Source organism: Eutrema salsugineum, unplaced genomic scaffold (assembly GCF_000478725.1).
Source record: "Eutrema salsugineum unplaced genomic scaffold, Eutsalg1_0 scaffold_8, whole genome shotgun sequence".
Taxonomy (NCBI): Eukaryota; Viridiplantae; Streptophyta; class Magnoliopsida; order Brassicales; family Brassicaceae; genus Eutrema; species Eutrema salsugineum.
The window spans coordinates 1,832,068-1,860,057 of record NW_006256414.1 but is presented as its reverse complement, the minus strand read 5'-3'; the positions used below and the strand labels follow the sequence as shown (position 1 = coordinate 1,860,057).

The window sequence follows — 27,990 nt, the reverse complement described above, 5'->3', positions numbered from 1 at the left end:
CGTATTATAAAATTAAAGAACCTTATAAATACAAAAAAAGTAAAGTCTCGTTGTTGACGAATCCAAGTTTCAACACTTCTTCGATCCTAATTCTTTTGGAGTTCTGTAATATGGTCGATCCGGTTAGGCAGAGAAGAACGAAAAGGAACAAGTCTTTCCGACACAAAGCTTTGTTTTAAAAGCTAATTTCTGACAACGATGTTCCATTTCTGGTAATATCCTAACTAGAGAATCAGATACGTGTGTTCCGGACATTAGGTCTGTTGTTCGCTGATTAAGGAAATTGGGTTGTTTGTGTAATTAACAATTGAGGATTGTGTTGCTGATTTAGGGTTTTTGGAATGTTGTTGTACTGTATTATATAGTCTTGCTATTGCTGTTGGTGTCTTGTTTTGATGTTCTGCACCTTCCTCTAATTTGAAATGGAGTAAATCTGACGAGAAAGAAAGTTTTGTGTTCTCTTAGGTGTATATCTTGAAATGATTTAGTGCTAAAATGATTATGTTTCTCTTGTGTTTACATCAAAGGGGATCAAAAGAGCAACAAGGGCAATCTCGTCCTCCTCCGAGATTATGTTTCAGCAGCCATGGTACTCGCCTTCTCTAGTCAGCTCCTCAAGTTCATCACGGCCTCAAACATCTGGTCAGACTCCAGCACACGTTTCGCCTGGTGAAGCAGCTGGCATTATTGCGCTTTTGAAAGACAAAAGGTTTGTCTCGATTGTGTGTGTTTTTGTACGCTTCTCTCCTCTGTTGCGGTTTCTTTTTTTTTAAATCTTGTATTTTCTGTAGTGTGGACGAGCTTAGGAAACTTCTCTCTGACAAAGATGCGTATCAGCAATTTCTGCTCTCTCTTGACCAGGTCAAAATCCAGAACAATGTAAGTCTTAAAAACAGTTTTTAATGGTCTCTGGATAACGATTGTTGTTTATAGTTCGAAGAATGTAGCTTCATTAGTTATGTATTGAGAATATTCACTGGTGCTCATTGTTTCTGTCCATCAGATCAAAGATGAGCTCCGCAGAGAAACATTGCAGCTAGCTAGTAAGTTCTCTGTTGTTCCTGTCATTTCAGGAGTAGCTTCGGTTTCATCTAGAAATCTGACATTGTTCTGGTCCAATGTAAATAGGAGGGAACTTAGAGAAGGAGCCGCAGATAATGGAGCTCAGAAACCAAGTGGGTATTCAGTTCACTCTCTTTTAATAAGCTTTTTGGGTATCTTTTCTTACCTTGTGTGACTCGTTCTACAGTGCAAAATTATCCGGACGACTGAGCTCGCAACTGCGCAAGAAAAGCTCAATGAGCTGGAGAGACAAAAAGAAGAGATCCTCAAGTTCTACTCACCTGATTCTCTTCTTCATAGGCTTCAAGGTAAACTTATACAGCTACAACCTCACCTGACAGTTTCTTGTGTCACTTATAAACAACACCTTTTTGCGGGTTTTGTAGAGGCTATGAATCAGGCGGATGAAGAATCTGAAGCCCTACAAGAGAAGTTCCTAGAGAAGGAAATTGATGTAGCAGCATTTGTGCAGAAATACAAGAAGCTGCGTACTACCTATCATCGACGAGCACTGATTCATCTTGCTGCTAAAACCTCAACCGTTGGCTGAAACTGTGAAAAGCTTTTGAACACTGAACGAAAATCATAACCAAAGTCATTTTTCTGTGTGTCTCTTGTGACTATCTGATACTGTACAAGAAGTGATTTTGCTGTTCAGGTTCATACGAAAGTGATTGACATTAAAACCAAAATTATGTTTTCCTTAATAAGAAAAAAACTACAACAAAAGTCTGAATTCGCTGCAGTCTGATAAAAAACGACAACACCAATCTAGTTTCCTCTGTGTATTTTTTTCCTTTCTTTCGAACTTGAGTCGAAGATGCTTCTAACTCAATAAAAAATAGTTAATAAATTTTATTGTTTGTATATTATTTGTTCATACAATTTCTTCTTAATTTAGAAATGAATACGGTACTTTTTACTATTTTATCTGAGATTGGGCTATCATGTTTTCTTTTGCAAATCTTTAACTAAATACAGTTAGTAGTGAAAGTTCATAGTTGATTCTTGATTATTTCAATCAATGACTATTACCCTTAATTCTATGAATGTAGTTTCATTAGTTATGTATTGAGAGATTATTCATTGGTGCTCTTTCTAGTAGACATAAATATTGTTGGATTTGTCCAAAAGGCCTTTATTATGGCATCATCGTTTACATGTTGAAACTTGACTTATTATTTGGTTCTTTGTTTCTGTCCATCACTCGTTTGATATATTGCTTCATACAAGATGCATCAGTTCTTGAAGAAACGGAAATCTCTCAAATGATGGAGAATCAAGTACAAATCCAGGCCAGAGCAAAGCAAATGGAAGGTTGATAGGTTGTGGTTTGATGAGGTGGCTGCTTTAACACGAGAAATTGAATTTTCGCTTCAAGCACAAATGGAAATCTAAACCACTACTATCATTTCCACGGTTGGAAGTTGGTATCGACAGTATTTGTTTTGATGGAACAGAGTAGTTATGTTTCAGTGTTGATGCAACCATCCTGATTTGCTGCTATGGATTCACTTGTGTGGACAAATACGATGAAATATATGCTCTCCAATGCAATTGGAGTCAGTGCCAATGTCGAGATGTTTCTTTTCTTATAACATCAGACACGGCTCTGTGGAAACATCTCGACATTGGCACTGACATTGTATTACAACTTCAAATATTGTAAAATTGTATTCTAAATTTTAGATTTACCGAAAAACACAAAAAAACCAATGGTCTGGAAAAAATGTATGATTTATGCAAAAACTTATTTTTTATTTCCTTTATTATATATGGCTATTTATTTTTGTAAATATATATATATATATATATATATGACTATTTATTTTTGTAAATATTTGTTTCGTTAGTTGATGTCCATTATTGTTAATTAACACTTGTAAATTTCATAAATTGTGATATTTTTGTATCGCCTCCGGCCTCTATTGACCTAGGCACGGCTCTGTGTTTCCGAATTGGGCTTAGTATATTTAAGCATGATTGTGTATTTCAGGTGTTTGCCTTTCTATCTCACTACAAAGAACTAGAAAAAGGAAGCAGAAGTGGTAAAAATCTTGGCGCTTTAAGTTTAAAGGGAGTCTTATCAACTGGTATTATGCTAGGTTACATGGAAACTCTGTTTGAGATCCGTTTCCCGTTTCCGAAACGTTTCGGAATCAGAAACTCTTGGAAACTCATTGGAAACTCGATGAAATTACAATTCTTAAAAACGCAACTTAAAATCATAGTGAAAACATGTTTCAAAAATATAAACGCGATGAAAACTTGTTTTTATGTTAAATAAACATAATAAAAAGTATTTAGGAAAGTTTATGACATATTTTATTGTTTTGTAATTCAAAAATATAATTTAATAATTTATGTAAATACATTTTTCAATATAAATCTTAATCATTAAACTATTTAATATGTATATGCATTGGATTAGTGTTTTTTTAAATATTTTTAATATTATTTTGATGTTTATTGTTATATATGAATATATGTATATGCATATGTTTGTACGTTTCCAAAACGTACCCGTTTCCTAAAATTTTGTAAAAATCCGTTTCCACGTTTCTACACGTTTCGTTTCTACGTATCCGTTTCCGTTTCCATGCAACCTAGGTATTATGCCTATGTGAAAATGAAAATCTACTTTTCTGTTTGGCATTGTTGGAGAATGACGAAATTGCATAACTTTAGCCTGAAACAGTGGTAGACAAATTTTATTTCACCATATTAAAAACATCGAAGACAACAAACACGTTATTGTAAAGTGGTGGAGATGAGAGAGGCCTTAAACTTTTTTTTTTTGGGCTAAAGAGAGCCTTAAACTTGATATGATAAATGGATCAAAGACGTCACTTTGTGATGGGTGCGACACTGACTCCAAACTGATAGAGCTGGTCACTAGCTTTTCCATGGAACCCTACGATTTTTTGACCTGCCTTCTCGAGTATGAAGTGTAATACCACCAAAACCGATTGAGAAAACCGTTTGAGACAGAATTATTTGGATCAAAAACGTTTTTGATATAAAACGATTTATAAGAAATGTTTTGAAACGATTTAAAAGAGACGATGAAAATCGAGCCAATTGTAAAACTGATTTGAACGCAGAGGCGAGATATGATATCTTTTTCCTTAACTCAAATGAATAGCCCGCAAGTGAGACGGTTTCTGTTGCGATTCTCGAATCCCAGGATACAACTGGTTTGAGACCGTTTTGCAACACTCAAAACGGAATCTACGAACTTATAACTAAGATATACTCCTGAGACTTACCATATGAGCGATCGTTGGATGCAATTTTGTGTGTAAGGTTTCTCTTTTTTCTGATGAAAACCGGTACCAAAATGAGGAAGAAGATGACTCGTTTATAGCCAAAAGAGGAGTTGTTTTCTGATCCCGAAAAATCAGGTAAGTGGAAGACCAAGACTTTAGGGTGCACTTATTTTCTTGGGTGGATGGCGACGACTTCTACGTACACGTCGAAATAGACATGTTTCTAGAAAGCCGAGAACGATCGTTCGAAAACATATGGATCGTTCTCGTTTCGCATCAGGATCGATCGTTCTAAAAGTAGATCGATCGATCTCGTGTCGCATCCGGAACGATCGATCTCAAAATAGATCGATCGATTGACTCGTTTAATTGAACCAAAAATTCATACGAATTTTCCCCAAAAAATATATACGCGCGTTTGGCCCTAAAGGGCCTATTCCCAGACCCAGACCCAGACCCAGAGTCGAGCCGGTCGGACAGCGGCGGCGGCGCGCGCGTGGAGTCCTCCCTTCTCCCTCAGCTTTTAAACACAAACAAGAGTTCATGCCTTTATAAACACTGAGATTTTTGCTCCTCTAGGCGATGTGGGACATTTCCCATTTCTCCTCATTAAATTTAGCCTACTAAAAGGCTTTCTCAATTTAAAGCCCGGAGGCCCATTTCTTTTCACACAAATTTTTAATTTCGTTTGGGCCCTAATTGCCCATTACGAAATTTGGTCCAACAATCCCCCACATGAATAGAAATGACTCTAAACATATGCAGACTCGATTATGCAGACTCGATTATGCAGACTCGATAAAATTCTGACTAAGACTTATACTAGACTAGACAGACTGACTTTTCGAGAGTATAAACGAAATTAACTGTGTCTGAGTAAGTAGCATTTTTCAGCCTTGAACCACTCATTGTTAATATCTGTCGGGTTTACTTGGCCGGGAGGTGAACATGATGTCTTGAACCACCCAGATTTTGATGTAAACCGAGACAACAGCTATAACCCAGCTTCATTTCTCGTAGAACTAAGTTCTCTATTGTGTTCATTTTGGCCTTGAACTTGCCTGGTTATTCATGAGTGAACTTGGAGAATATAGCCTAACTTTCATTCTCCTAGAAACGACCTTATTTCACACTCACTAGGTGATCTGCTTTTAGCATGTATTTTAAGAAGTATCCTGTCATACTCCACATATCTTACATAGCTATGAAATCATTAAAAGCCATTGCTTATCTTTATCACATACAGGTAGCACTGTTTTATCATCGTAGGAGTTGGGTAGAGACGTAAGTCTCACAATGCTTTTAGCAGAATCAGTCTGATTTAGTTGTCCCTTTGAACTTAGATCTTGGGATCTCCAGTCACATAAGTAGGGTTTCCACCAAACGTCATCTTAATTCACAGGCTTTAAACCCATTCCTCTTGATGATCTTAGCACTTGATCTCGAGTCAAACCTTTTGTAAACGGATCCGAAAGGTTATCGGCTGACTTTACATAATCAATGGTGATCACACCAGTTGAGATCAAATGTCTAATGGTCTTATGTCGCCTTCTGATATGACGAGATTTTCCATTATAGAGATTATTCAGTGCCCGAGCGATAGCCGCTTGGTTATCACAGTGTACACGTATTGCTGACACTGGTTTCTCCATCATTGGAATGTCTTCCATCCAATTTCAAAGCCATTCTGCTTCCTCTCCGGCTTTGTCAAGCGCTATAAACTCAGATTCCATCGTTGATCGAGCTAATAGAGTTTGTTTACCAGATCTCCAGGAAATTGCTGCCCCTGCTAGTATAAAGACGTATCCACTTGTGGATTTTGAGTTCTTTGAGTCAGAGATCCAGTTTATGTCAGTGATTTATGGTTTTTTTCTAAATATAGAAATATAATTAAAAATCATTTAAGTTGTCACAAAGTTGCAAGTATTATATGGCATCTGGAAGCGCCATTTGGTATGTGATGCACCATCTGTATTCAACAACTTAAGACATGAAAATAGGTAAATTTTAGGTGGAAATGGAATGATTATTTACAATAACAATCTACTTTGACATACTATATTTCTAAACCCAAATAGCAATTTCACAAAGGATTATGATTTTAAAGCAGCTTTGCAAGAAAGAGATGTATTGACAGTTCTAAAGATAAGATTTTCTAGTCGACATTTGTTACTAGGGAAAAATGGCCACAAAGAGTTTACTATCAACGTGCCCCCACATTTTCTGAGGTACATCATCATATTATACAGAGTAAATTAAGAGGATTCCACAGTTAAGGGCTATGATTGTAGCTCTCTGATAGCGATTTATCACCATGGCTGACAGATAAGGTGTGGTGTTGAGGATTCCACAGTTAAGCACTAGGATCTTGGCATGAATTCACGTTGATTTTGTCAATTTGACCGCTGCAGCCATCACGAAAGTTTAGCTTGGACCAAGCTCAAACTGCTCTCTTGGCATGTAGCTCTTGTCTGCAATGCCTGATTGGTCCAGCACTCACTCTAGGCTGAATCTCGATGGCAGTCGTTCGTTATCCATGATATTCTCATTTTGTCTGGCCCAACGAGAGATATATGCACCTTGCAATTTGTTTATTATCCCATATTATATGTTCTGTTTTAGACCTGGAAGTAATAACGCTGAGACAAGACCTCGTATTTCAAGAAGAATAACCGAAGACGAACACGGCCGTACATTTGAAACGGACGACATCCTTCTACTGTAGTTGGGACAATACATTTAGTTAATTTGTATTTTCGGCAAAAGAAGAATGAGGGCAAATCTTATTTTATCCCAAAAGAAAAAAATAAAATAATATATATATATATATATATTTGTAGATAGACTAATCTACTGTATCATTTTAATTTGTGAGGGGTCAAAATTGACAAAGGAAAAAATAAAATACCACCTTTTTTCTGCTGTAAATTTACAAAACCCTTGTGAATTATAGTGCGAATTATAAAGACTAAGAATCTGTACAGTAGAAGAGGGATGGCTGAAACAAACAGACTTGTATGCGTTGATGAATGAATCAGTCAACAAGGAGCCTTTTGATCAAGGCGTTCCAATTTAAGCAAGGGATCAAGCTTCTAAACCAATCACCGGTTTGATCAGATTTGTTGACAGTTGGGAGTGGATGTTGGCTCATGTATATTCTCACTGAATCTCCCCTCGAAAGTTGTTGCCTTCTCTTTCCATCAAACGAAACCCATGCATTGCTTCGAGCATCATCTGGAATCGGTTTTTGTTTAGAGAAGATTTGTGAGCATTTGAAACAGCAAATATGAAAAAGCCCAAAGGTTTTGATTACGTGGTCTCCAAATATATGAGCGCAGAGAGTTTGGAAAGTGTATTGCTATAAAGATCTAAAGTCTGACCTTCAGTTCAAGCTTAGCAGAATCTGGAAGTATAACTGGCCTGAACGACATGGAATGTGGGCGGATCGGAGTAAACAGCATGCAAGGAACGTTTGGATGCACCTGCAATTTTTTGAATTTTATACATGTCTAATTTGCGAACACTGAAATTTTATTATAAACGGCATGATATTACTCTGAGATGCCAATGAGGTTTATTCTTTTTAGTATGTAATGCAGAGTTAAGTTGGAAAGTTTACCATGGAGCCTCCGGCTGCTGTAGAATAAGCAGTTCTTCCTGTGGGAGTCGGTACTATAACTCGTACCTAAACACACAAAAGCTGTAAAATTTTATCAATGTAGGGGTCATTTTTACAACATGCACTGAGACTCCTCACTTGCTTAAAGATTAAGTAGACTTCGTCTCACGTAAGAAATTAAACCAAATGGGTACAGACCTTGGTGATGAGACGATCGTGTTCATAACATTCAATCTTAGAAAGGTATAGTTGGGTTGATCAACAACACTCTCGTTCAGAACATCAAACACTTTAACAAAGATTTCGCAACATTCGAAGAGTTATATACAACATTCGAAGAGATCAAGCGAGTTATTCCCAAGGATGATGACTCGTTTGAAGTCTTGTCTGAAGTCCTCAAACTAAATGGAAACAAAATAAAAATAATAAGAAGGCTGTCGAAAGAAAAAGAATAGTAAGACATAGTTAAGAAATAGAACATGTCGAAAGGGTTAGTAAAGTGAGAAATCCAAGGGACCCCAAGTTAAAGGAAACAACGGGAGGGACAGCTCCTTTGAACAAGTTTGATGCATGTAATATCAACCCATCCGCTCCTAAGCATGCCACAAAATCAACCCTTCCATGGAGATCGCTGAATTAAAACAAAAGCAAATAAAGTCGATCACAATTGAGCCGTGGATTAGTAGTCTAGCTGATGTCCACTTAACTTATTCTTGTACCTCGTGTCCTGTATGTAAAAGGTCCGGGCAAAGCCAAACCCTGGAATCCTGGCAAATACGTCATGTCACCTCAGGTTCAACCAATACATTCATCTTCTCTTGGTGATACAAGAAAGATGCAGCCTGAAACAAATTCGAAAGAAGAAAAACTTTTCACCGGCTTCCTGAATTACAGGCAACTTCAATACACAAGAGAGAATTTATATAATCTTCTTGAAAGCGTTTACCTCTTTAGCTTCCTCCATGAGTTCTAGCACTAGCTTCTTCAGCAGTAAGACGCGGTTTTTGGGGTAGTTTTCCAAAGAAGCATTTACTGTTGAGTACTTGTATGTGTGAAGGCTAGCGAGGACTCTGTAACCTTTTCCCTAGTACAAGAGACTCCATCAGTTGGGACTAAGAACATCTCTGCTTTCTTTCTCGACTGCACCCTTACTACACCAGTGGCAGAAGCACACATATTTCCCTCAATAGCCCCAGCCCGACGAAGAAGTACTATTGTTTCTCTGAGACTCTCGAGCAGGTTTTGAAACTACAGTGCGACTTAAGATATCACTTGGAGGCACAACAATAGGCTCTTCAGAGAAGCCATTTCCCCTATTACCCGATGTACATGTACTTGTATTGGTGTCATCAGAAGCATGCACATTTCCATTTGAAAACTTCCCATAGCCAAAATCTAAACTTTGAGCGTTGGAGTTTCCTGTCTCCGCAAGTCCTCTTACAGAATCAGCAATCTGAATACTATAATATTCAATCCAACCTTAGTTTCAGAAACCACCTGACGCCTGATCAATTGCGCCTGATCATGAGATACTAAAGCCAAAAATCAAATTGAAATTTACTAGAACGTTAGCTTTGGTAGGTAGTGACAAGAACAGAAAATCCACCTTATAGTTGAATTCGCCTCAATTTGAGAATCTAAAAACAGAATTCAAGCAATACGCTGAATAAGAAGGGAAGTCTCTGAATCCGAGAAAAGGAAGACGAAAACAGAAGCAGGGGAAGAGAGTGATACATACGTTTGTTACCGTACTCCTCGTCGTCCACCACAACAAAAGGAGTTGTGATTTCTGATTTCTCACACTTGAGTTGAATTTTTTGTTCTTTTTATAACAAAAAAGGGAAATAGCCTGATTTGCAGATTCGATTATGAGATCTCATGACGACTGGAATGTACAGAAACTTTATAGGAGTTGAAAGGAATAAGAAGAAGCAAACTACTTGGACCAAAAACTTTATGAAATCAAATTAAGCGTTTTGGAGTTGCAACAACCGAAATGATTAAAGATAATAGTCCAAAACATAACGTTGAGACAAGACCTCGGCGATACATAACACCACATCTCTAAACAAAATAAACCACATAGACAGAGATCAACGACAAACTACAACAAACGACAAACAATCTCTAAACGGTATCACCATCACCCTTCGTACCATCAATTGCCTTAAAATTGGTACATTCATATGTTGGAGGTTCTCCAACTCTCAGATTCTTCCAAATGAAGGTGTAGTGACCATGATTGCGATAATCCAAATGAGAGTCATCAGCTTGAGCCAAAAGAATGATGAAATTGTCTCTTCTTAAGTAATCTAGACTGGGGTGAAAGTCATAATCCGCTGAGATTAGCAGAATTACACCTGGAGAACCACGAAGAATCGCATCTCCGAGAAGTTTTTCTTGAAGTGTAAACATCACTTCGTCAGTTGTTTTGACAGGAGGAGCAGCAGCGCTATCGCGACAAGGTTTGCATAAGTAATCCCTATCTTTACAGTGAACCACTTCTTTGAAGAGTGATTTGATGCTCAAAAGGTCAGAAGGTTTTAGAAGGTCAGTGTCTCCAGCCGCAAAAGTTGTCTCCTCATCAACCCGAAGGTTATCATTGACATGACGCAGACCTCTGTTGATAGAGTGAATAAACTGGGACACATCGTACTCGTTACCGTTGTAAATGTCACGCAAAGGAGCAGTATTGAAATCCCAAATGAGCTGCACCTTCGTCTGTCGATCCTCAGCTGTGATTGCTTCCTTCTTCTTTTGGCGCTCCTTATGGTGTGAAAGGAGGCTAATATCACCCAGTGGTACGAACCTCTTCTTCTTCTCGCGGGACATCGGAGAGGGAAAATGAGAAAGGGGAAGAACGGGAAAATAAGAAAGGGGAAGTAAAAAGCACAAGAAAAACAAAGAAAATCGACAATTATCAATGAAGCGGCTGGAAATTAGGTCAAAAGTTGCAGATGAAGTAGAAGACGACGGGGGTAATTTGGTAATTTTCCAATTCATTAAACAAAAAAACCAAAAAAACAACATAACAGCACGAAGGTGGAGTCGAACCCGTTACATTTCAGCCCATTAACCCCACGGAGACCAATACACCACGTGACAACATATTGTAGTGATCACAATTTTAATATATATACATAATGTATTGTAATGATCCGCTATTGAGTTTATGCAATACTAGAGATTAATTAAATAATTTTTAATATGTTTTGTAAGTTATTATTGTGTTTTAGTCATTTGATAGAGGTTTTCATAATTCTTGTTTAGTTCCAATATTTCCGTCTTATTTTGTATCTGTTTCTGATTTTTTGTCTTATATATTTTCAACATTTTCATATGGAACAATGTTATTAATTTAACCTAATAATATAATGAATTTACCTTAAATAAATTCATTTTCATTTAACTATGTTTTTGCTTTTTGTTTGCATAGCTTTAATCCAATAAGATTTGATTTTATATTATTTTTAACATTTTGATTCCCATTATCGTTAGGTTTTCATTTTCCTTTGTCTTTGTTTTGTTTTTCTAATTTCCGGTATGAATTGATTCATTTCGTCTTCAATTTTTTTTTTTTTTTTGATTTGATGAGCTTTCATATTCCAATCTTATTCCATCTCGAGCTATCCCGTTTATATTCAGAAATTTTACTAAGATATAAATGGAATATCTTTTTTATTCTCAAAAATATTGTTCTTGTCCTATGTTTATTAAATCCTGTCTTGATTTTTCATTTACCTTCTCTAATTTTTATGATTTTAGTTGATATTATTTTTAATGTTTTTATTCCCGTTTTTTTAGGTTTTCCTTTTCTATTGTCTTCATTTTTCTCTTCCAATTTCCGGTGTATATTGATTCGTTTTGTCTTCATTTTTTTTATTTGATGGGCTTTTATCTTTCTATTCTATTTTGCCCCTACCTATCCTCCGTTTTGTTCAGAAAATTTAATGAAATATTAATGGAACATGTTTTTAGTTCTCAAAACTCTCGTTTTTATTATTTTACCATTAAATCTCGTCATAATTTTTCGTTTATTTTCTCTATTTTCATATTTTTGTTGACATTTTTAGTATTTTATGTATTTTACCTGATTTCATCTATTTACTGAGTATATATTCAATAGAAACACATTGAATTAAAACTATAATATATTAGTTAGTATAATTTTAAATTAGTAAATCTATCATATTTTTGATAATTTATGTTCTTTAGTTTTATAATATAAAATATAAGGAAAAACCTTTAATATTTCTTTAAGGGATACTTATTTGTAATTAATTATCTTTGTTTTAATATTATAATATAATATATAAGAAAATTCTTTTCATATTCCTTTTAGAAAAACGTTTTTACATATATCTAAATTTACTGAATATATATTCAATAGAGAAAACATTCTTTAAAACTATAATATATGATCTATATATTAGTTAGTATAATTAGTATAATTAAAATTTAGGAGATCTATCAGTTTTTAATAAATTATGTTTATTTTTGGTCATATAATAAAAAATATAAGAGAAAACCTTTTATATTCCTTTAATAAAAACTTGTTCACATATATTTAAATTATTAAAATTAAATAATAAAAGAATGTGGATATTGAGTTAAAACTATAATATATGATATAGATATTAAAAAATTAGGATGGATAAATCAGATCAATAAATGGGTTATATGATAGTTGAGTATGATGAGTTGTCAAATTTTGGAGAAGTAGTTGATGATGTGTCTCAAGGAGAAGAAATTTCACTTCTACTTTATATATAAAGATGTAAAATATATTAATAGCAATATTGAAACTTTTGTTTTTTCATGTTCTAAGTTGTAAAAGGCAATGTGAAGAGGAATATTGTTGGTGGAGACTGGAGAGAGAGTAATGATGCGAATGAAATATAAATTATGAAATAATGCAAATGAAACGAATCGAACCGAAGTATATGTAACCAAGCCAAAACTAAGGCTGATTTACCTGTATTAAATACAGTATCAATAGTTTCAAGTTATTAGTTAATAGGGGAATATCAGCGCGTACGCGCGGATTTTATTTCAGAATAGTTTTTGTTTGTGTCTCTGTGGTATGGTGATGTTTTTCTTGACCAAAAGGTATATGTAATGTAATTATAGCTACAAACTGTTTTCTTAAAGATATATCTACATAAATTAGCAACACAATATTTCGATTTTGTTGCGTATATTATATATGTTTATCATGTTTTATATAGAATAATGCATGGAGAGTCAAATACAGAGTACATACATACATGATTAACGGCAATTCACACAAATCATGTGATTGTCTAAACATCAAGTATGGTTACACACCCGTTGGCAATTTATATGCTGGACTTACTAAAGCTAGCAAAGCATAAACGATATACTTTCAATTATATTTGAAGACTTACCAACACATGTAGAAACGCTAGCAAGAGAAGCAAGAATGCTTGATCTCACTGTCTATTTCTATTTCGAACGCAAGATACCAAACACATTGTTTCAACTAAAAAAAAAAGCTTCAGGATGTACTAATATTCGGTAGACCCTGGGAGGAAAAAAATACAACTTTATTCAATCATTGTCATCAATAACATACAAAAACAAAACAATTCAACATAACTGAAAGAATTAAAACACGATGTTATACTTACAAAGTTAGAAGAAGCAGCCACCATAAGTGTAAGAACCAAAGAGAAACCAGAGGTTTGCGGATTGAAATTGGATGAATGGTGGAAAATAAAAGGTATTCTAAAATTATGTATTATATAGAATATAAATGAAATAAACATATCATAAACCTCCACTCGGATGAAAATGGGAGAGTGATACACAGAGTTTTAACCATATTTCCTACTGCAAGTGCACAGCAAAGCGGAGTAGTATTTAGGGGTCGAATCCCACGAAGACCAAGTATTACACTATGATTTTATTGGTTTAACTTCAAGCTAAGACAAAGTGAGTTGGTTTTGTAACATGCAGTAAAGTAAATTGCGGTTTGTAAATCAATTAAACGAAGCACTAGACCAGGGCAATTCGCAGGAATGTCAGAGATAACAACCAAACAACTATTCAAGACACGATTTTGAAGCAAGTCTAGAACTCAAACATGATAATAAACTGATCTACTGTCGTAGCATCAATAACTTTATCTAACAACCTAGAATCATAAACTGTCGTTTGGTCCTAGCAATCGCAGATAAGCATTAAAGATCAGGTTTGATAAGTTCACAAATTACCTAGCACTCAACTTTCGCAGGCCTAGTTAATTTGCTCACCAAAGTTCTTTCTAGCAACCTATTACACTTTTGATGAATAGATAAACCTAAAATCGCAGATTGAGTGATCAATTCAACCTAAGCATTAAGTCTAACAATGGTGAAGACAATCTAATAATAAAAAGTCCTATTTGCATTCAGTTGCCAAATCATCAATTCCTTTGAAACCCTAATATAGTTAAGAGAACTACTCAGACATAGATAACAAATCAGAAAACATAGATGAAAAGAAACTCATAGAATAAAATAATAAATCACAAGGGTTCGGAATTCTTCTCAGGAATGTAGCAGAAATTCGTCTCCCTCTCAAGCTTGCAATGCTTAGAAAAACCCTAGGTCAAAAGTCTCTCTCTTAGAAAAAGGAAAGATAAATATATCCTAAAATAAAAGGGTGGCTAATCCTTTATAACAACAACTCGGCCAAAAATAGGAAAAACGGCTAAGGCAAAGTCGGTGCCAACCGCCCTTGCTTTGCCACGTGGCGGATGCACGGAAAAGGAAAAAGTCCGAAGCGCATGCTCGGAAGTCGGGAGCGGGTGCTCGGTGTCAAAACTCAGGTTTCTGCTTCGATTCCACTCCTTTTTGCTGTGAAGGTTTCTTGATGTTCCAATTCCTGCTTTTAGCCTCCTAGCTTCCTGTTATGACCCGAAAAGGACTCAAAAGACTCGAAAACTATCAAATAACAAGGGTCAAAATGAGTCAAAATCGCAACATATCAACTCCCCCGGACTTGGATCTTTGTTTGTCCTCAAACAAACTCAAATCAAGACGCAAAGAAGATGAAGGTGGGAACTCGCAAAATCTCAGAAACCGTGTATGGACCATGACCTGCGAACCACATGTGTTAGAACAAGAGATACCGATTCTTACCAAAAACCTCCTCAGCAAACATCTCCAACCCTAAACCGTACTTGGCTTTCAAACCTAAAGAGGTTCACTTTCCAGACAATAGACTCTCTAAGTTCATTTAAGGTTGGCGTGAGCTTCTCATTAAGGGCACTAGGCTAGATAAATCGAGGCTTGGTAAAGAAAAGGCTGTTTTAAAGGTGGAGCTATAGAGTGTTTCAGAGGTTACCATGATTTCGAAAGAGATGCAGCATATCGCACAAAATGGCAAGGGAGAATGGACTCATTGATGATCCACAACCTCTAATCACTCTCCTCTTTTTGAAACTTCAGCTTCTCAAATTCGGCTTATCTTCTTCTTCTGGGTTTCAACGCATGCTTGGCAATCAAATATTAGCTCAGCTCCTTTTCCATCATCCCTTGAACATTGATTTTTTTTTTCTTTTTTTTTTTGAAAAAGATGATAGGATGATGGAGGATCGTCTTTCATGTATGCCTCTCGAGCATGCGGACCGCATTTTATGATCTCCTTACTCAACACAACCCAAGGACTCAAATCGGTATGAATGTCTCCGTGGAGCAGGTGCTCGGCTAATGGGAGCACGTGCTCGGTCTGTCCTTCTTTGTAACTCACGAATCTCCAGCAAGAGTGAGTTAGAGGTTGCGTCAATCCTGTTCTCCCCGACCGTTTTGCACATATCTGCACATATAAGAGATGAAAAACACAAGTGCATGTGGCTTGAAAGACGGTTAGGCTTAGGTGGGGTACTAGCTAAAAATGAGCTAGCTATTCAGGATCAGCAAGAGTGGCAAAAGGTATAAGAATTCCTGAATATGTAATGTAACTCGTTCCCTATCCTAATGCCCAAAACGAGAAGAATTTAAATCCGGTTAGGTTCCAATAAAGTTGAGTCTATGTATTTCCGGTGAAACCTGATTGAGATGAAAATTTTCTGGTCAGGAGAAAGATCCGAATGTGAAGAAGCATCAGCTCGTCTCTGTACTCTTAGTTCTGCAACAATGGTCACTAGGAAAAGATGATCAAATACACAAATGATTAAAAACTCATCATAGATTCTGGTCTTAATTCCCACAAGTTTTGATTTGACTCACATGACAAACTGACTCGATAAACAAACTGACTCAAGAGAAAACACAAAAAACTGACTCAAAAGAAACAAATGCAAAACATGTCCCTCCCCCGGACTTACTTCACACCGTCCCTGGTGTGAAAGCAAACCAAAGAGAGAACCCAAATAACAAAACAGAAAACAGATAATACAATGGTGGTGAAGGAAGGTATAACCGTGAATCAGCGAGTGGTGTGGTCGTCCGAGCTCTCACTCTCCGAACGATCAATGCGGCGTCTGCGTCGTGGCTGTCTCGCGGATGGGCTCGCCCTCACTGCGGTAGTGTGACAGCACCCTCGGGATAGTATCTGCATGATCCTCTGCATGAGGCTGTTGTTCTTCCTCTGGGACTCAATCATCCAACGCCGGTACTCGACAGTGTCAGGCTCGTCAGAGATTGGAGGAAGAGCAAACTCGCCATCAGTGGCGGTAGTGGTGAAAGGTGGGACACTGGTGGAGTCGGGCATCGGAATGTCCTCCTGGTGGTGGTGAGAGGAGCTGGCGAAATCCGCAGCAGGAACAGAGCGGAGAGCGACAGGAGGAGGACCCTCTAAGAGTAGAGCAGTGTGTACGAAACAGAGGTCCTCAATGGACGCCAGCTGCGTCTGCTCCGGTGATAGAAGGGTGAGGCACTGCTCCATGCCATCGGCACTAAGATACCGGTAGAAACAACTCTCTGCTGTGGACGCGAAGATGATCTTGGAGTTGTTGAGATGCTTGAGATCGAGATACTCCTTGGCCTCAATACACTCATCAAACTTCATCTCAAGGCCAGCCGACTCAAAAAGTGGGGTGAGAAGGCTGCCTATACGCTCGGTACATCCCCCGGACTTATCCCGGATACCACAGATCAGCTCAGCAAAATGCAGACCCAGGTGGCCGTGCATGGTGGAGGGAGCAGGTGCTCCAGAGAACAGAGCAGGTGCTCCGGTGGCACCATTGCAACCCAAGTAGAGCAGTAGCAACTCGTCGCGGTGGAGCTTGTTGCCGGAGTCTCGGTCAAAGAGCATGTTGCTGAGGATGCGCGATGCGAGACGGAGGGCCTGACTGGCAGAGTTGGACCGGTATGGTCCTGTGGCGATCATGCTCCAGAAAGCGGCAGCCTGGTGGAACTTAGGCAGAGGAGTCAGCTCGTCAGGCTCGGTAAGGAAACCGAGAGTCGCAGAGAAGTCCTCCATTGGGAAGGTGTAAAGGCGACCACTAGCCTTGAAGGTAAAAGCCACGCCAGCCACAGTCTTGTTGGCGGGGTCCGCGTGAGTGATGCGGGCAGAAACGAGGAGCTGACGCACCAAGTCGGGGTAGAGAGGCTCATCAGCGAAGGTGAAGGTAAGCACGCGAACATGCAGCAGCACCGGAGTCACCTGCTCGTACAGCCCGAGCTGCTTGAGAGATGTAGTGCACATCAAGCAAGTAGGCTCGAACTTGAGACCCAGCAGCTTATTATAGGCGCGCGCGTCTCGGAGGTCCCAGTGATCGACGGACTCGGTGGGGAGAGAGTCGTCTAAGAGATCGAACGGCTCGCTCTCTTTGCGAGGCCACGGGTGGAGGAGCTTGTTTGGGAACGGAGGTGGCGGAGGTGGTGGTGGTTGAGGTGCTGCATGCGCTTTGCCTTTGCGACTAGAGGAGTGCTTAGGAGCCATGGGTACCTGTAAACACAATCGAAAACCGAAGAGAATAAGAAATCATGAAAAATCGAGGTGATCAATGGTATGCAAAAATCGATTGCACTCATGATCACTCCAAAAACTCTTAATCACAGCTCCATCAACACAAATCCACAACAACCAACATCAATCATCCACAAAATACTCGAAATTTACCTTAATCTATTAAGCATGCACAAACCGCCATTAATGGTGGAATCCAAGGTTTCTCAAAAATATGCATGTGCAAATCAAGCATAAATTCCAACCAAAATCGAATGCATGCATACAAATAGTGATGAATATGAGCCGGATGCAAGAAAATCGAAGAAGGGAGCTTGAAATCTCAACTTTTCTCATCCATGGCGGAATCAAAAAGTGAGATTTCGAGTGCTTACCGTGGTTGGTTGGAAAAAGCGATTGGATATTCGGAAAGAGGGGGAAAAATCGAGTGGAATCGACCCAAAAAGCGTGAAATTTGGTGAAGTTTTGAAAACCTTGAGATTTTGGGAAAAAGCGATGGTGGTGACGATGGGGAAGAGGAAGATCGAAAGAGAAGAAGTGAGGGAGAGAAGGAAAAAGGAGTTGGGTCTTTTTTATTAAAAACTAGTTGGCCGGGTAAGGTAGTTCGGTTTTAAAAAATCCGGACCCACTTTTTTCCTTTTTTTTCGAAATCAGAAGATTTACCTGGGCCCACAACTCACACAGAGCACCCGAGCGAGTATGTGCTCCAAATCAGAGCAGGTGCTCTGTTTCCTTTCTCCGAAAATCTTTCTCTTGGACTCCTTTCACGGTGGAAACATGTCCTTCCATTTTTTTTTTTTTTTTTTTAACAAAGTAAACCAAAACCAAAAATTAGTTGCTAAAATAAGATAAAAGGCGAGAATATGTACTTGGTGGGTTGCCTCCCACCCAGCACTTGGCTAAAGTCACTAGATTGACTTGGTAGCCATTTAGGCTTGAGGAGGATCGCCTAAGGTGAAGGTTTCACCTCCTGCGATGTCAGAACCGGCGAGATACGGCTTGAGCCTCTGTCCATTGACCACGAACTCTCCTCCCTTAGTGTCCAGCAACACTACAGCTCTATATGGTTGGACCTCTTTGATGGTGAAGGGTCCGGACCATCTCGATCTTAGCTTCCCGGGAAACAGTTTCAATCGAGAGTTGTACAATAAGACCTGATCATCTGGAGCGAAGGTCCGTGTGAGAATCCTCTTGTCGTGGTAGGCCTTGGTTCGTTCCTTATATATCCTCGAGTTGTCATAGGCCAGATGCCTAATCTCCTCCAATTCATGCAACTGCATCTTCCTCCTTTCATGAGCACTCTTGGTGTCAAAGTTCATCAACTTAACTGCCCAGGCAGCTTTGTACTCTAGTTCGACAGGGAGATAGCATGCTTTACCATACACCAAATGGAATGGTGTTGTCCCAAGAGGTGTCTTGTATACAGTTCGATACGCCCATAGAGCCTCATCCAGCTTCTCAGACCAATCCTTCCTTGTGGCATTCACGGTTTTCTACAAGATGCTCTTGATCTCCCTGTTGGAAATCTCGACCTGACCACTAGTCTGGGGATGGTACGGAGTTGTGACCTTGTGCCTTACGCCGTTCTTTCTCAGCAGGTTGTCAAAGATCTTGTTGACGAAGTGGGAGCCACCATCGCTGATGACCACTCGCGGAACACCGAACCTCGGAAATATGACAGACTTGAACATCTTGATCACGGTTTTTGCGTCATTAGAAGGACTGGCGAAAGCTTCGACCCACTTAGACACATAATCAACTGCTACTAGAATGTACTCGTTGCCAAACGAATTAGGGAAGGGTCACATGAAGTCAATTCCCCACACATCAAACACCTCCACTTCCAGGATGAAGTTCTGAGGCATCTCATTCCTCCTACTGATGTTGCCCTGTCTCTGGCATGTGTCACAACTGGATATGAATCTCTGTGCATCTCGGAACATTGTTGGCCACCAATACCCGACTTGAAGAGCTTTGGACACGGTTTTGAAGGTGGCGAAGTGTCCAGCGTATGGCGAGCTATGGCAGTGAAACAAGACTCCAGGAATCTCCTCATCAGCTACACATCTCCTGTAAACGCCATCCGAGCAATGCCTATACAGGTATGGCTCGTCCCAGAAGTAGTGTCGGATGTCCTTGAGGAATTTCTTCTTCTTGTTTCCCACGAATCCAACTGGCTCCTTATCTGCTGCAAGGTAGTTTGCGAACTCTCCAAACCAAGTGAAACTCGGCTGTGTGCTTCTATCGATCACACTGCAATGGGTGGTCGGAGCAGGTGCTCTGGGTTGGAATAGGTGCTCGCCGGACTCAAAGATGCCAATGGAGTAAACTTGCTCCTCAGGGAGACTGTCATCCAAGGGGACCTCTTCGTCGATCTTCATCCGTGACAGGTGATCTGCAACTCCAATTTCGATTCCCTTTTTGTCCTTGATCTCCAAATCGAACTCCTGAGCAAGAGAATCCACATGAGTAGCCGCGGCTTGGCATCCTTCTTGGTGAGCAGGTACCGCAAGGCTGTATAATCGGTGTGAACAATAACCTTGGAACCAACAAGATAGGATCTGAACTTCTCAAAAGCAAACACAACCGCCAAGAGCTCCTTTTTGGTTGTAGCGTATTTGCACTGAGCTTCATCCAGAGTGCGGTTAACATAATAGATCACGTGCAGCTTCTTATCTTTTCTTTGTCCCAGAACTGCTCCCACGGCGTAATCACTCGCATCTGTCATGACCTCAAAGGGGAGATCCCAATCCGGTGGTTACACAATCGGGGCGCTGACCAATGCTCCTTTGATCGTATGGAAAGCTTCCAAGCATGCACTGTCAAACTCGAACTTCACCTCCTTGCACAGCAGCCGTGTAAGAGGTCTGGCGATTTTGGAGCAGTCCTTGATGAAGCGCCTATAGAAACCGGCATGACCAAGGAAACTGCGGATTCCCTTGACTGAATCGGGCGGCTGGAGACTCATCATCACCTCGACCTTTGCTTTGTCAACCTCGATCCCTTTCTCCGAGATTCTGTGCCCAAGTACGATCCCATCTCGGACCATGAAGTGGCACTTCTCCCAGTTCAGCACAAAGTGTTTTTCCTCGCACCGCTGCAATACCCTGCACAAGTTAGACAAACAGACAGAAAAGGAGCTCCCATAGACAGAAAAATCGTCCATGAAAACTTCCATTATGTCCTCTATCAGGTCAGTGAAAATAGACATCATGCAGCGCTGGAAGGTCGCAGGGGCATTGCACAAGCCAAACGGCATTCTGCGGTATGCAAAAGTGCCGTAAGGACAAGTGAATGTCGTCTTCTCCTGGTCCTCTAGGTGGATCGGGATCTGGAAGAACCCTGAATAACCATCTAAGAAACAATAGTAGGGATGGTTAGCCAATATCTCAAGCATCTGATCAATAAAAGGCAAGGGAAAATGGTCTTTCCGGGTCGCAGCATTAAGCTTCCTGAAATCTATACACATCCGATGTCCTGTGACTGTCCTAGTGGGTATAAATTCGTTCCTATCATTCTTAACCACAGTAATACCACCTTTCTTAGGAACTACATGAACTAGACTGACCCATGAACTATCCGATATAGCATAAATCACGCCTGCATCTAGAAGTTTCATTATCTCCTTCTTTACAACATCTTTTAGATTCGGGTTTAACCTCCTCTGATGTTCTATAGAAGTCGATGACTCATCCTCTAGATGGATCCTATGCATGCAAAGATCTGGAGAAATCCCTGGAAAATCGTCTAATGAATAACCTAGAGCCTTTCTATATTTCCTAAGTTCACAAAGGAGCAAGGCAGTCTCTACATTATTCAATTCCGAGTTTATGATCACAGGGTAAGTCGAGTTAGGGCCTAGAAACGCGTACCTTAGCCCGGCAGGAAGTGGTTTGAGCTCGATCTTGGGAGCTCGCAGCTCGCTCCACGGACCATCGGTAGACTCGGCCGGAGCAGGTGCTCCGGGATTTGGAGCAGGTGCTCCCTCAGCTGATTTCTCTGCGGAGTCTTCCTCATTGTCCAGGCTAGCGTATGCGACCAGTTTCCGAAACTCTGCACTCGCATCCAGCATCCTTGCTAGTACTTCAGCTTCCTCACTTAAGAAACCAAACTCTCCCTCTGCTTTAGTCAGGACTGTCTCCAAAGGGTCAAGAGCTAAGAGCTTGTCAGCTACCTCATCTGCGACATCTGAACCATCATCTATCACAAACGTCTGACCATCAATCATCGGTTTCTTGAGGAGCTTGTCCATCTCAAACCTCACAATCATATCTCCCAGTTGGAGATCGATTATCCCCTCATGTACGTCAATGATCGCACCAGCTGTGCTCAGGAAGGACCGACCCAAAATCAGTGGGTCGCGTGGTTCCTCGTCAAGTTCCAGAACCACAAAGTCTGCTAGGATAAGTGTGTCGCCGATCTTAACATGTAGATCCTCCAGCACTCCAATCGGAAACTTGGTTGACCTATCAGCGAATACCAACGAAATTCTAGTGGACTTGAACTTCGTGTACCCCAGTCTTTTCGCCACCGAGTATAGCATAAGGTTCACACTTGAGCCAAGATTGCAGAGGGACCTCGCGAAAACCGTGTTACCGATTTTCACGGACAAGAAAAATCGCCCCGGATCATCTCTCTTTTTCAGCACCTTGTTTTGCAGCACAGCACTGCACTCTCTCGAAACCATCATGACATTCTCCTCTTCGGAGACTCTCCCAGAAACTAACCCTTTCATAAACCGTTTCAGAGCAGGTACCATCTGAACAGCATCAACTAAGGGTATCTTCAGGGTCAAGTCTCGCAACATCTCTCGACACTTCGCATCCTCCAAGTCTTTTTGGGATTTCTTTGGCGGAACAGGGTATGGCACTCTAGGCATGTAAACTCGTGCTGGAGGTGTGTCAGTCGATCTGGCCTGGTCAGAAGGTCGGAGCACGTGCTCGGTTGAAGTCTCAGGGTGCTCCCGTCGATCAACTTTGTCTTGGCCTGGATCAGAGGTTTCAGGACCGAGCACTTGCTCGGTAGCGATTCCTTTTCTTTTGTACGTGCTTGTTGGCGGAGCAGTTCTTGGGGGCACCCATAACTCAATGGCGTTCACATACTCGTTCCTGGGGTTCGCCTCTCACTTTCCTGGTAAGGTTCTAGGAGGTCGCTTCACGGCTTCAGCAGTCTGCGCAATCTGAATATCCAGCTTCTTCATGTGTGTCCAAACGGCCTCAAACTTTCCATTGAGGTTGTTGTACATTGAGTCTACTTTGGAATTGATTTCCGTAGAAGCTTTCTGTTGGTTCACCAAAAGCTGCTGCATCATGTTCTTCAGCTCGTCTTGAGAACTGTTGGCTGAAGACTGACCCGGTTGCATGTTGGTGAAAGACGGTTTCTTCTGAACATTGGCGAAAGGCTGCTGGTTACCACCTTGGAAGCGGTTATGGTTAGGAATGAACGGTTTTGCCTGGAATTTGTTGGAGAAGTTCTTCTGAAATCCCATCTAATTCTGAGCTCCTTGCTGCGGGTAGACCTGATCCTGCGGATTCTCCACGTTAGTGCTCCTGTAGGACAGGTTCGGATGGTTGCGGTAGTTCTGGTTGAATCCGCGGTTCTGCACGAACCCTTGCCCATTAACGTAGTTGACCTCCATCTGATCATCCTCTCCATCACAAATCTCCTAAGCTAGAGGCATCTCGTCAGTCTCATCAACGAAGTGTACTGCTTTCTGGCTCCCCTTCAGAAAAAGGTTTACCTTGGCTGTCAACTCGTCAATCTTTTGCGCTTCCACAATGTTGACCTTGGCGGATCTATCATACTCGGGTGCCTTGTTGCTGGAGCTTGCAGTTAGGTTCTCAATCAGTTGGTACGCACCTTCTTTGGATTTGGTCATGAAATCTCCATTATTGGCTGAGTTGAGAGCATTCCTGTAGTCCCAGTTGACACCGTCATAGAAGATGCTCAGAATCTGTTCGTCAGTGAAACCATGGTGAGGGCACTCTCTGCGGTACTCTTTGTATCTCTCCCAAGCCTCGCAGAAGGCTTCTCCGGTTTGCTGTTAGAATGTCGAGATCTTGTTCCGTAGAGCTGCGGTTTTGGACTTAGTGTATAAGTGGTCCAGAAACGCATTCCTGCACTCGTCCCATGATGTCAAAGACCCAGGTGGCAATGACTTTAGCCAGCGTGAAGCTCTATCCGCAAGAGAAAATGGAAAGAGCTTGACTTGGTAGCCATTTAGGCTTGAGGAGGATCGCCTAAGGTGAAGGTTTCACCTCCTGCGATGTCAGAACCGGCGAGATACGGCTTGAGCCTCTGTCCATTGACCACGAACTCTCCTCCCTTAGTGTCCAACAACACTACAGCTCTATATGGTTGGACCTCTTTGATGGTGAAGGGTCCGGACCATCTCGATCTTAGCTTCCCGGGAAACAGTTTCAATCGAGAGTTGTACAATAAGACCTGATCATCTAGAGCGAAGGTCCGTGTGAGAATCCTCTTGTCGTGGTAGGCCTTGGTTCGTTCCTTATATATCCTCGAGTTGTCATAGGCCAGATGCCTAATCTCCTCCAATTCATGCAACTGCATCTTCCTCCTTTCATGAGCACTCTTGGTGTCAAAGTTCATCAACTTAACTGCCCATGCAGCTTTGTACTCTAGTTCGACAGGGAGATAGCATGCTTTACCATACACCAAATGGAATGGTGTTGTCCCGAGAGGTGTCTTGTATACAGTTCGATACGCCCATAGAGCCTCATCCAGCTTCTCAGACCAATCCTTCCTTGTGGCATTCACGGTTTTCTACAGGATGCTCTTGATCTCCTTGTTGGAAATCTCGACCTGACCACTAGTCTGGGGATGGTACGGAGTTGTGACCTTGTGCCTTACGCCGTTCTTTCTCAGCAGGCTGTCAAAGATCTTGTTGACGAAGTGGGAGCCACCATCGCTGATGACCACTCACGGAACACCGAACCTCGGAAATATGACAGACTTGAACATCTTGATCATGGTTTTTGCGTCATTAGAAGGACTGGCGAAAGCTTCGACCCACTTAGACACATAATCAACTGCTACCAGAATGTACTCGTTGCTAAACGAATTAGGGAAGGGTCACATGAAGTCAATTCCCCACACATCAAACACCTCCACTTCCAGGATGAAGTTCTGAGGCATCTCGTTCCTCCTACTGATGTTGCCCTGTCTCTGGCATGTGTCACAACTGGATATGAATCTCTGTGCATCTCGGAACATTGTTGGCCACCAATACCCGACTTGAAGAGCTTTGGACACGGTTTTGAAGGTGGCGAAGTGTCCAGCGTATGGCGAGCTATGGCAGTGAAACAAGACTCCAGGAATCTCCTCATCAGCTACACATCTCCTGTAAACGCCATCCGAGCAATGCCTATACAGGTACGGCTCGTCCCAGAAGTAGTGTCGGATGTCCTTGAGGAATTTCTTCTTCTTGTTTCCCACGAATCCAACTGGCTCCTTATCTCCTGCAAGGTAGTTTGCGAACTCTCCAAACCAAGTGAAACTCGGCTGTGTGCTTCTATCGATCACACTGCAATGGGTGGTCGGAGCAGGTGCTCCGGGTTGGAGCAGGTGCTCGCCGGACTCAAAGATGCCAATGGAGTAAACTTGCTCCTCAGGGAGACTGTCATCCAAGGGGACCTCTTCGTCGATCTTCATCCGTGACAGGTGATCTGCAACTCCATTTTCGATTCCCTTTTTGTCTTTGATCTCCAAATCGAACTTCTGAAGCAAGAGAATCCACCTGAGTAGCCGCGGCTTGGCATCCTTCTTGGTGAGCAGGTACCGCAAGGCTGTATGATCGGTGTGAACAATAACCTTGGAACCAACAAGATAGGATCTGAACTTCTCAAAAGCAAACACAACCGCCAAGAGCTCCTTTTTGGTTGTAGCGTATTTGCACTGAGCTTCATCCAGAGTGCGGTTAACATAATAGATCACGTGCAGCTTCTTATCTTTTCTTTGTCCCAGAACTGCTCCCACGGCGTAATCACTCGCATCTGTCATGACCTCAAAGGGGAGATCCCAATCCGGTGGTTACACAATCGGGGCGCTGACCAATGCTCCTTTGATCGTATGGAAAGCTTCCAAGCATGCACTGTCAAACTCGAACTTCACCTCCTTGCACAGCAGCCGTGTAAGAGGTCTGGCGATTTTGGAGAAGTCCTTGATGAAGCGCCTATAGAAACCGGCATGACCAAGGAAACTGCGGATTCCCTTGACTGAATCGGGCGGCTGGAGACTCATCATCACCTCGACCTTTGCTTTGTCAACCTCGATCCCTTTCTCCGAGATTCTGTGCCCAAGTACGATCCCATCTCGGACCATGAAGTGGCACTTCTCCCAGTTCAGCACAAAGTGTTTTTCCTCGCACCGCTGCAACACCCTGCACAAGTTAGACAAACAGACAGAAAAAGAGCTCCCATAGACAGAAAAATCGTCCATGAAAACTTCCATTATGTCCTCAATCAGGTCAGTGAAAATAGACATCATGCAGCGCTGGAAGGTCGTAGGGGCATTGCACAAGCCAAACGGCATTCTGCGGTATGCAAAAGTGACGTAAGGACAAGTGAATGTTGTCTTCTCCTGGTCCTCTGGGTGGATCGGGATCTGGAAGAACCCTGAATAACCATCTAAGAAACAATAGTAGGGATGGTTAGCCAATCTCTCAAGCATCTGATCAATAAAAGGCAAGGGAAAATGGTCTTTCCGGGTCGCAGCATTAAGCTTCCTGAAATCTATACACATCCGATGTCCTGTGACTGTCCTAGTGGGTATAAATTCGTTCCTATCATTCTTAACCACAGTAATACCACCTTTCTTAGGAACTACATGAACTGGACTGACCCATCAACTATCCGATATAGCATAAATCATGTCTGCATCTAGAAGTTTCATTATCTCCTTCTTTACAACATCTTTTAGATTCGGGTTTAACCTCCTCTGATGTTCTATAGAAGTCGATGACTCATCCTCTAGATGGATCCTATGCATGCAAAGATCTGGAGAAATCCCTGGAAAATCGTTTAATGAATAACCTAGAGCCTTTCTATATTTCCTAAGTTCACAAAGGAGCAAGGCAGTCTCTACATTATTCAATTCCGAGTTTATGATCACAGGGTAAGTCGAGTTAGGGCCTAGAAACGCGTACCTTAGCCCGGCAGGAAGTGGTTTGAGCTCGATCTTGGGAGCTCGCAGCTCGCTCCACGGACCATCGGTAGACTCGGCCGGAGCAGGTGCTCCGGGATTTGGAGCAGGTGCTCCCTCAGCTGATTTCTCTGCGGAGTCTTCCTCATTGTCCAGGCTAGCGTATGCGACCAGTTTCCGAAACTCTGCACTCGCATCCAGCATCCTTGCTAGTACTTCAGCTTCCTCACTTAAGAAACCAAACTCTCCCTCTGCTTTAGTCAGGACTGTCTCCAAAGGGTCAAGAGCTAAGAGCTTGTCAGCTACCTCATCTGCGACATCTGAACCATCATCTATCACAAACGTCTGACCATCAATCATCGGTTTCTTGAGGAGCTTGTCCATCTCGAACCTCACAATCATATCTCCCAGTTGGAGATCGATTATCCCCTCATGTACGCCAATGATCACACCAGCTGTGCTCAGGAAGGACCGACCCAAAATCAGTGGGTCGCGTGGTTCCTCGTCAAGTTCCAGAACCACAAAGTCTGCTAGGATAAGTGTGTCGCCGATCTTAACATGTAGATCCTCCAGCACTCCAATCGGAAACTTGGTTGACCTATCAGCGAATACCAACGAAATTCTAGTGGACTTGAACTTCGTGTACCCCAGTCTTTTCGCCACCGAGTATAGCATAAGGTTCACACTTGAGCCAAGATTGCAGAGGGACCTCGCGAAAACCGTGTTACCGATTTTCACGGACAAGAAAAATCGCCCCGGATCATCTCTCTTTTTCAGCACCTTGTTTTGCAGCACAGCACTGCACTCTCTCGAAACCATCATGACATTCTCCTCTTCGGAGACTCTCCCAGAAACTAACCCTTTCATAAACCGTTTCAGAGCAGGTACCATCTGAACAGCATCAACTAAGGGTATCTTCAGGGTCAAGTCTCGCAACATCTCTCGACACTTCGCATCCTCCAA

The 27,990-nt window shown here is 41.3% G+C and overlaps 2 protein-coding genes, 1 non-coding gene and 1 pseudogene across 3 annotated transcripts; 2 read left to right on the top strand and 2 right to left on the bottom strand.

Moving 5' to 3' along the window:
* Nucleotides 1-62: 62 nt before the first annotated feature.
* Nucleotides 63-1,848, top strand: LOC18009852 (vacuolar protein-sorting-associated protein 37 homolog 1). The gene is given in 8 exon segments (XM_006391818.2): nt 63-212; nt 528-561; nt 564-709; nt 792-879; nt 1,004-1,043; nt 1,129-1,175; nt 1,250-1,370; nt 1,449-1,848. Coding segments are annotated over 8 exon segments (654 nt in total). The 5' UTR covers nt 63-198; the 3' UTR covers nt 1,613-1,848.
* A 5,401-nt stretch (nt 1,849-7,249) lies between these two features.
* Nucleotides 7,250-10,782, bottom strand: LOC18009902 (annotated as a pseudogene).
* Nucleotides 10,783-17,702: 6,920 nt separating this feature from the next.
* On the bottom strand, nt 17,703-23,356 carry LOC112090207. Its single transcript, XM_024160900.1, has 3 exons — nt 22,995-23,356; nt 21,741-22,934; nt 17,703-17,847 (listed from the first exon to the last, which is right to left on the bottom strand). The coding sequence occupies exons 1-3, from the start codon at nt 23,354-23,356 to the stop codon at nt 17,703-17,705; spliced, it is 1,701 nt and encodes a 566-aa protein (XP_024016668.1).
* Nucleotides 23,357-23,834: 478 nt separating this feature from the next.
* On the top strand, nt 23,835-23,941 carry LOC112082342. Its single transcript, XR_002897003.1, has one exon. It is a non-coding gene; the product is annotated as a small nucleolar RNA R71 (small nucleolar RNA).
* Nucleotides 23,942-27,990: the final 4,049 nt, after the last annotated feature.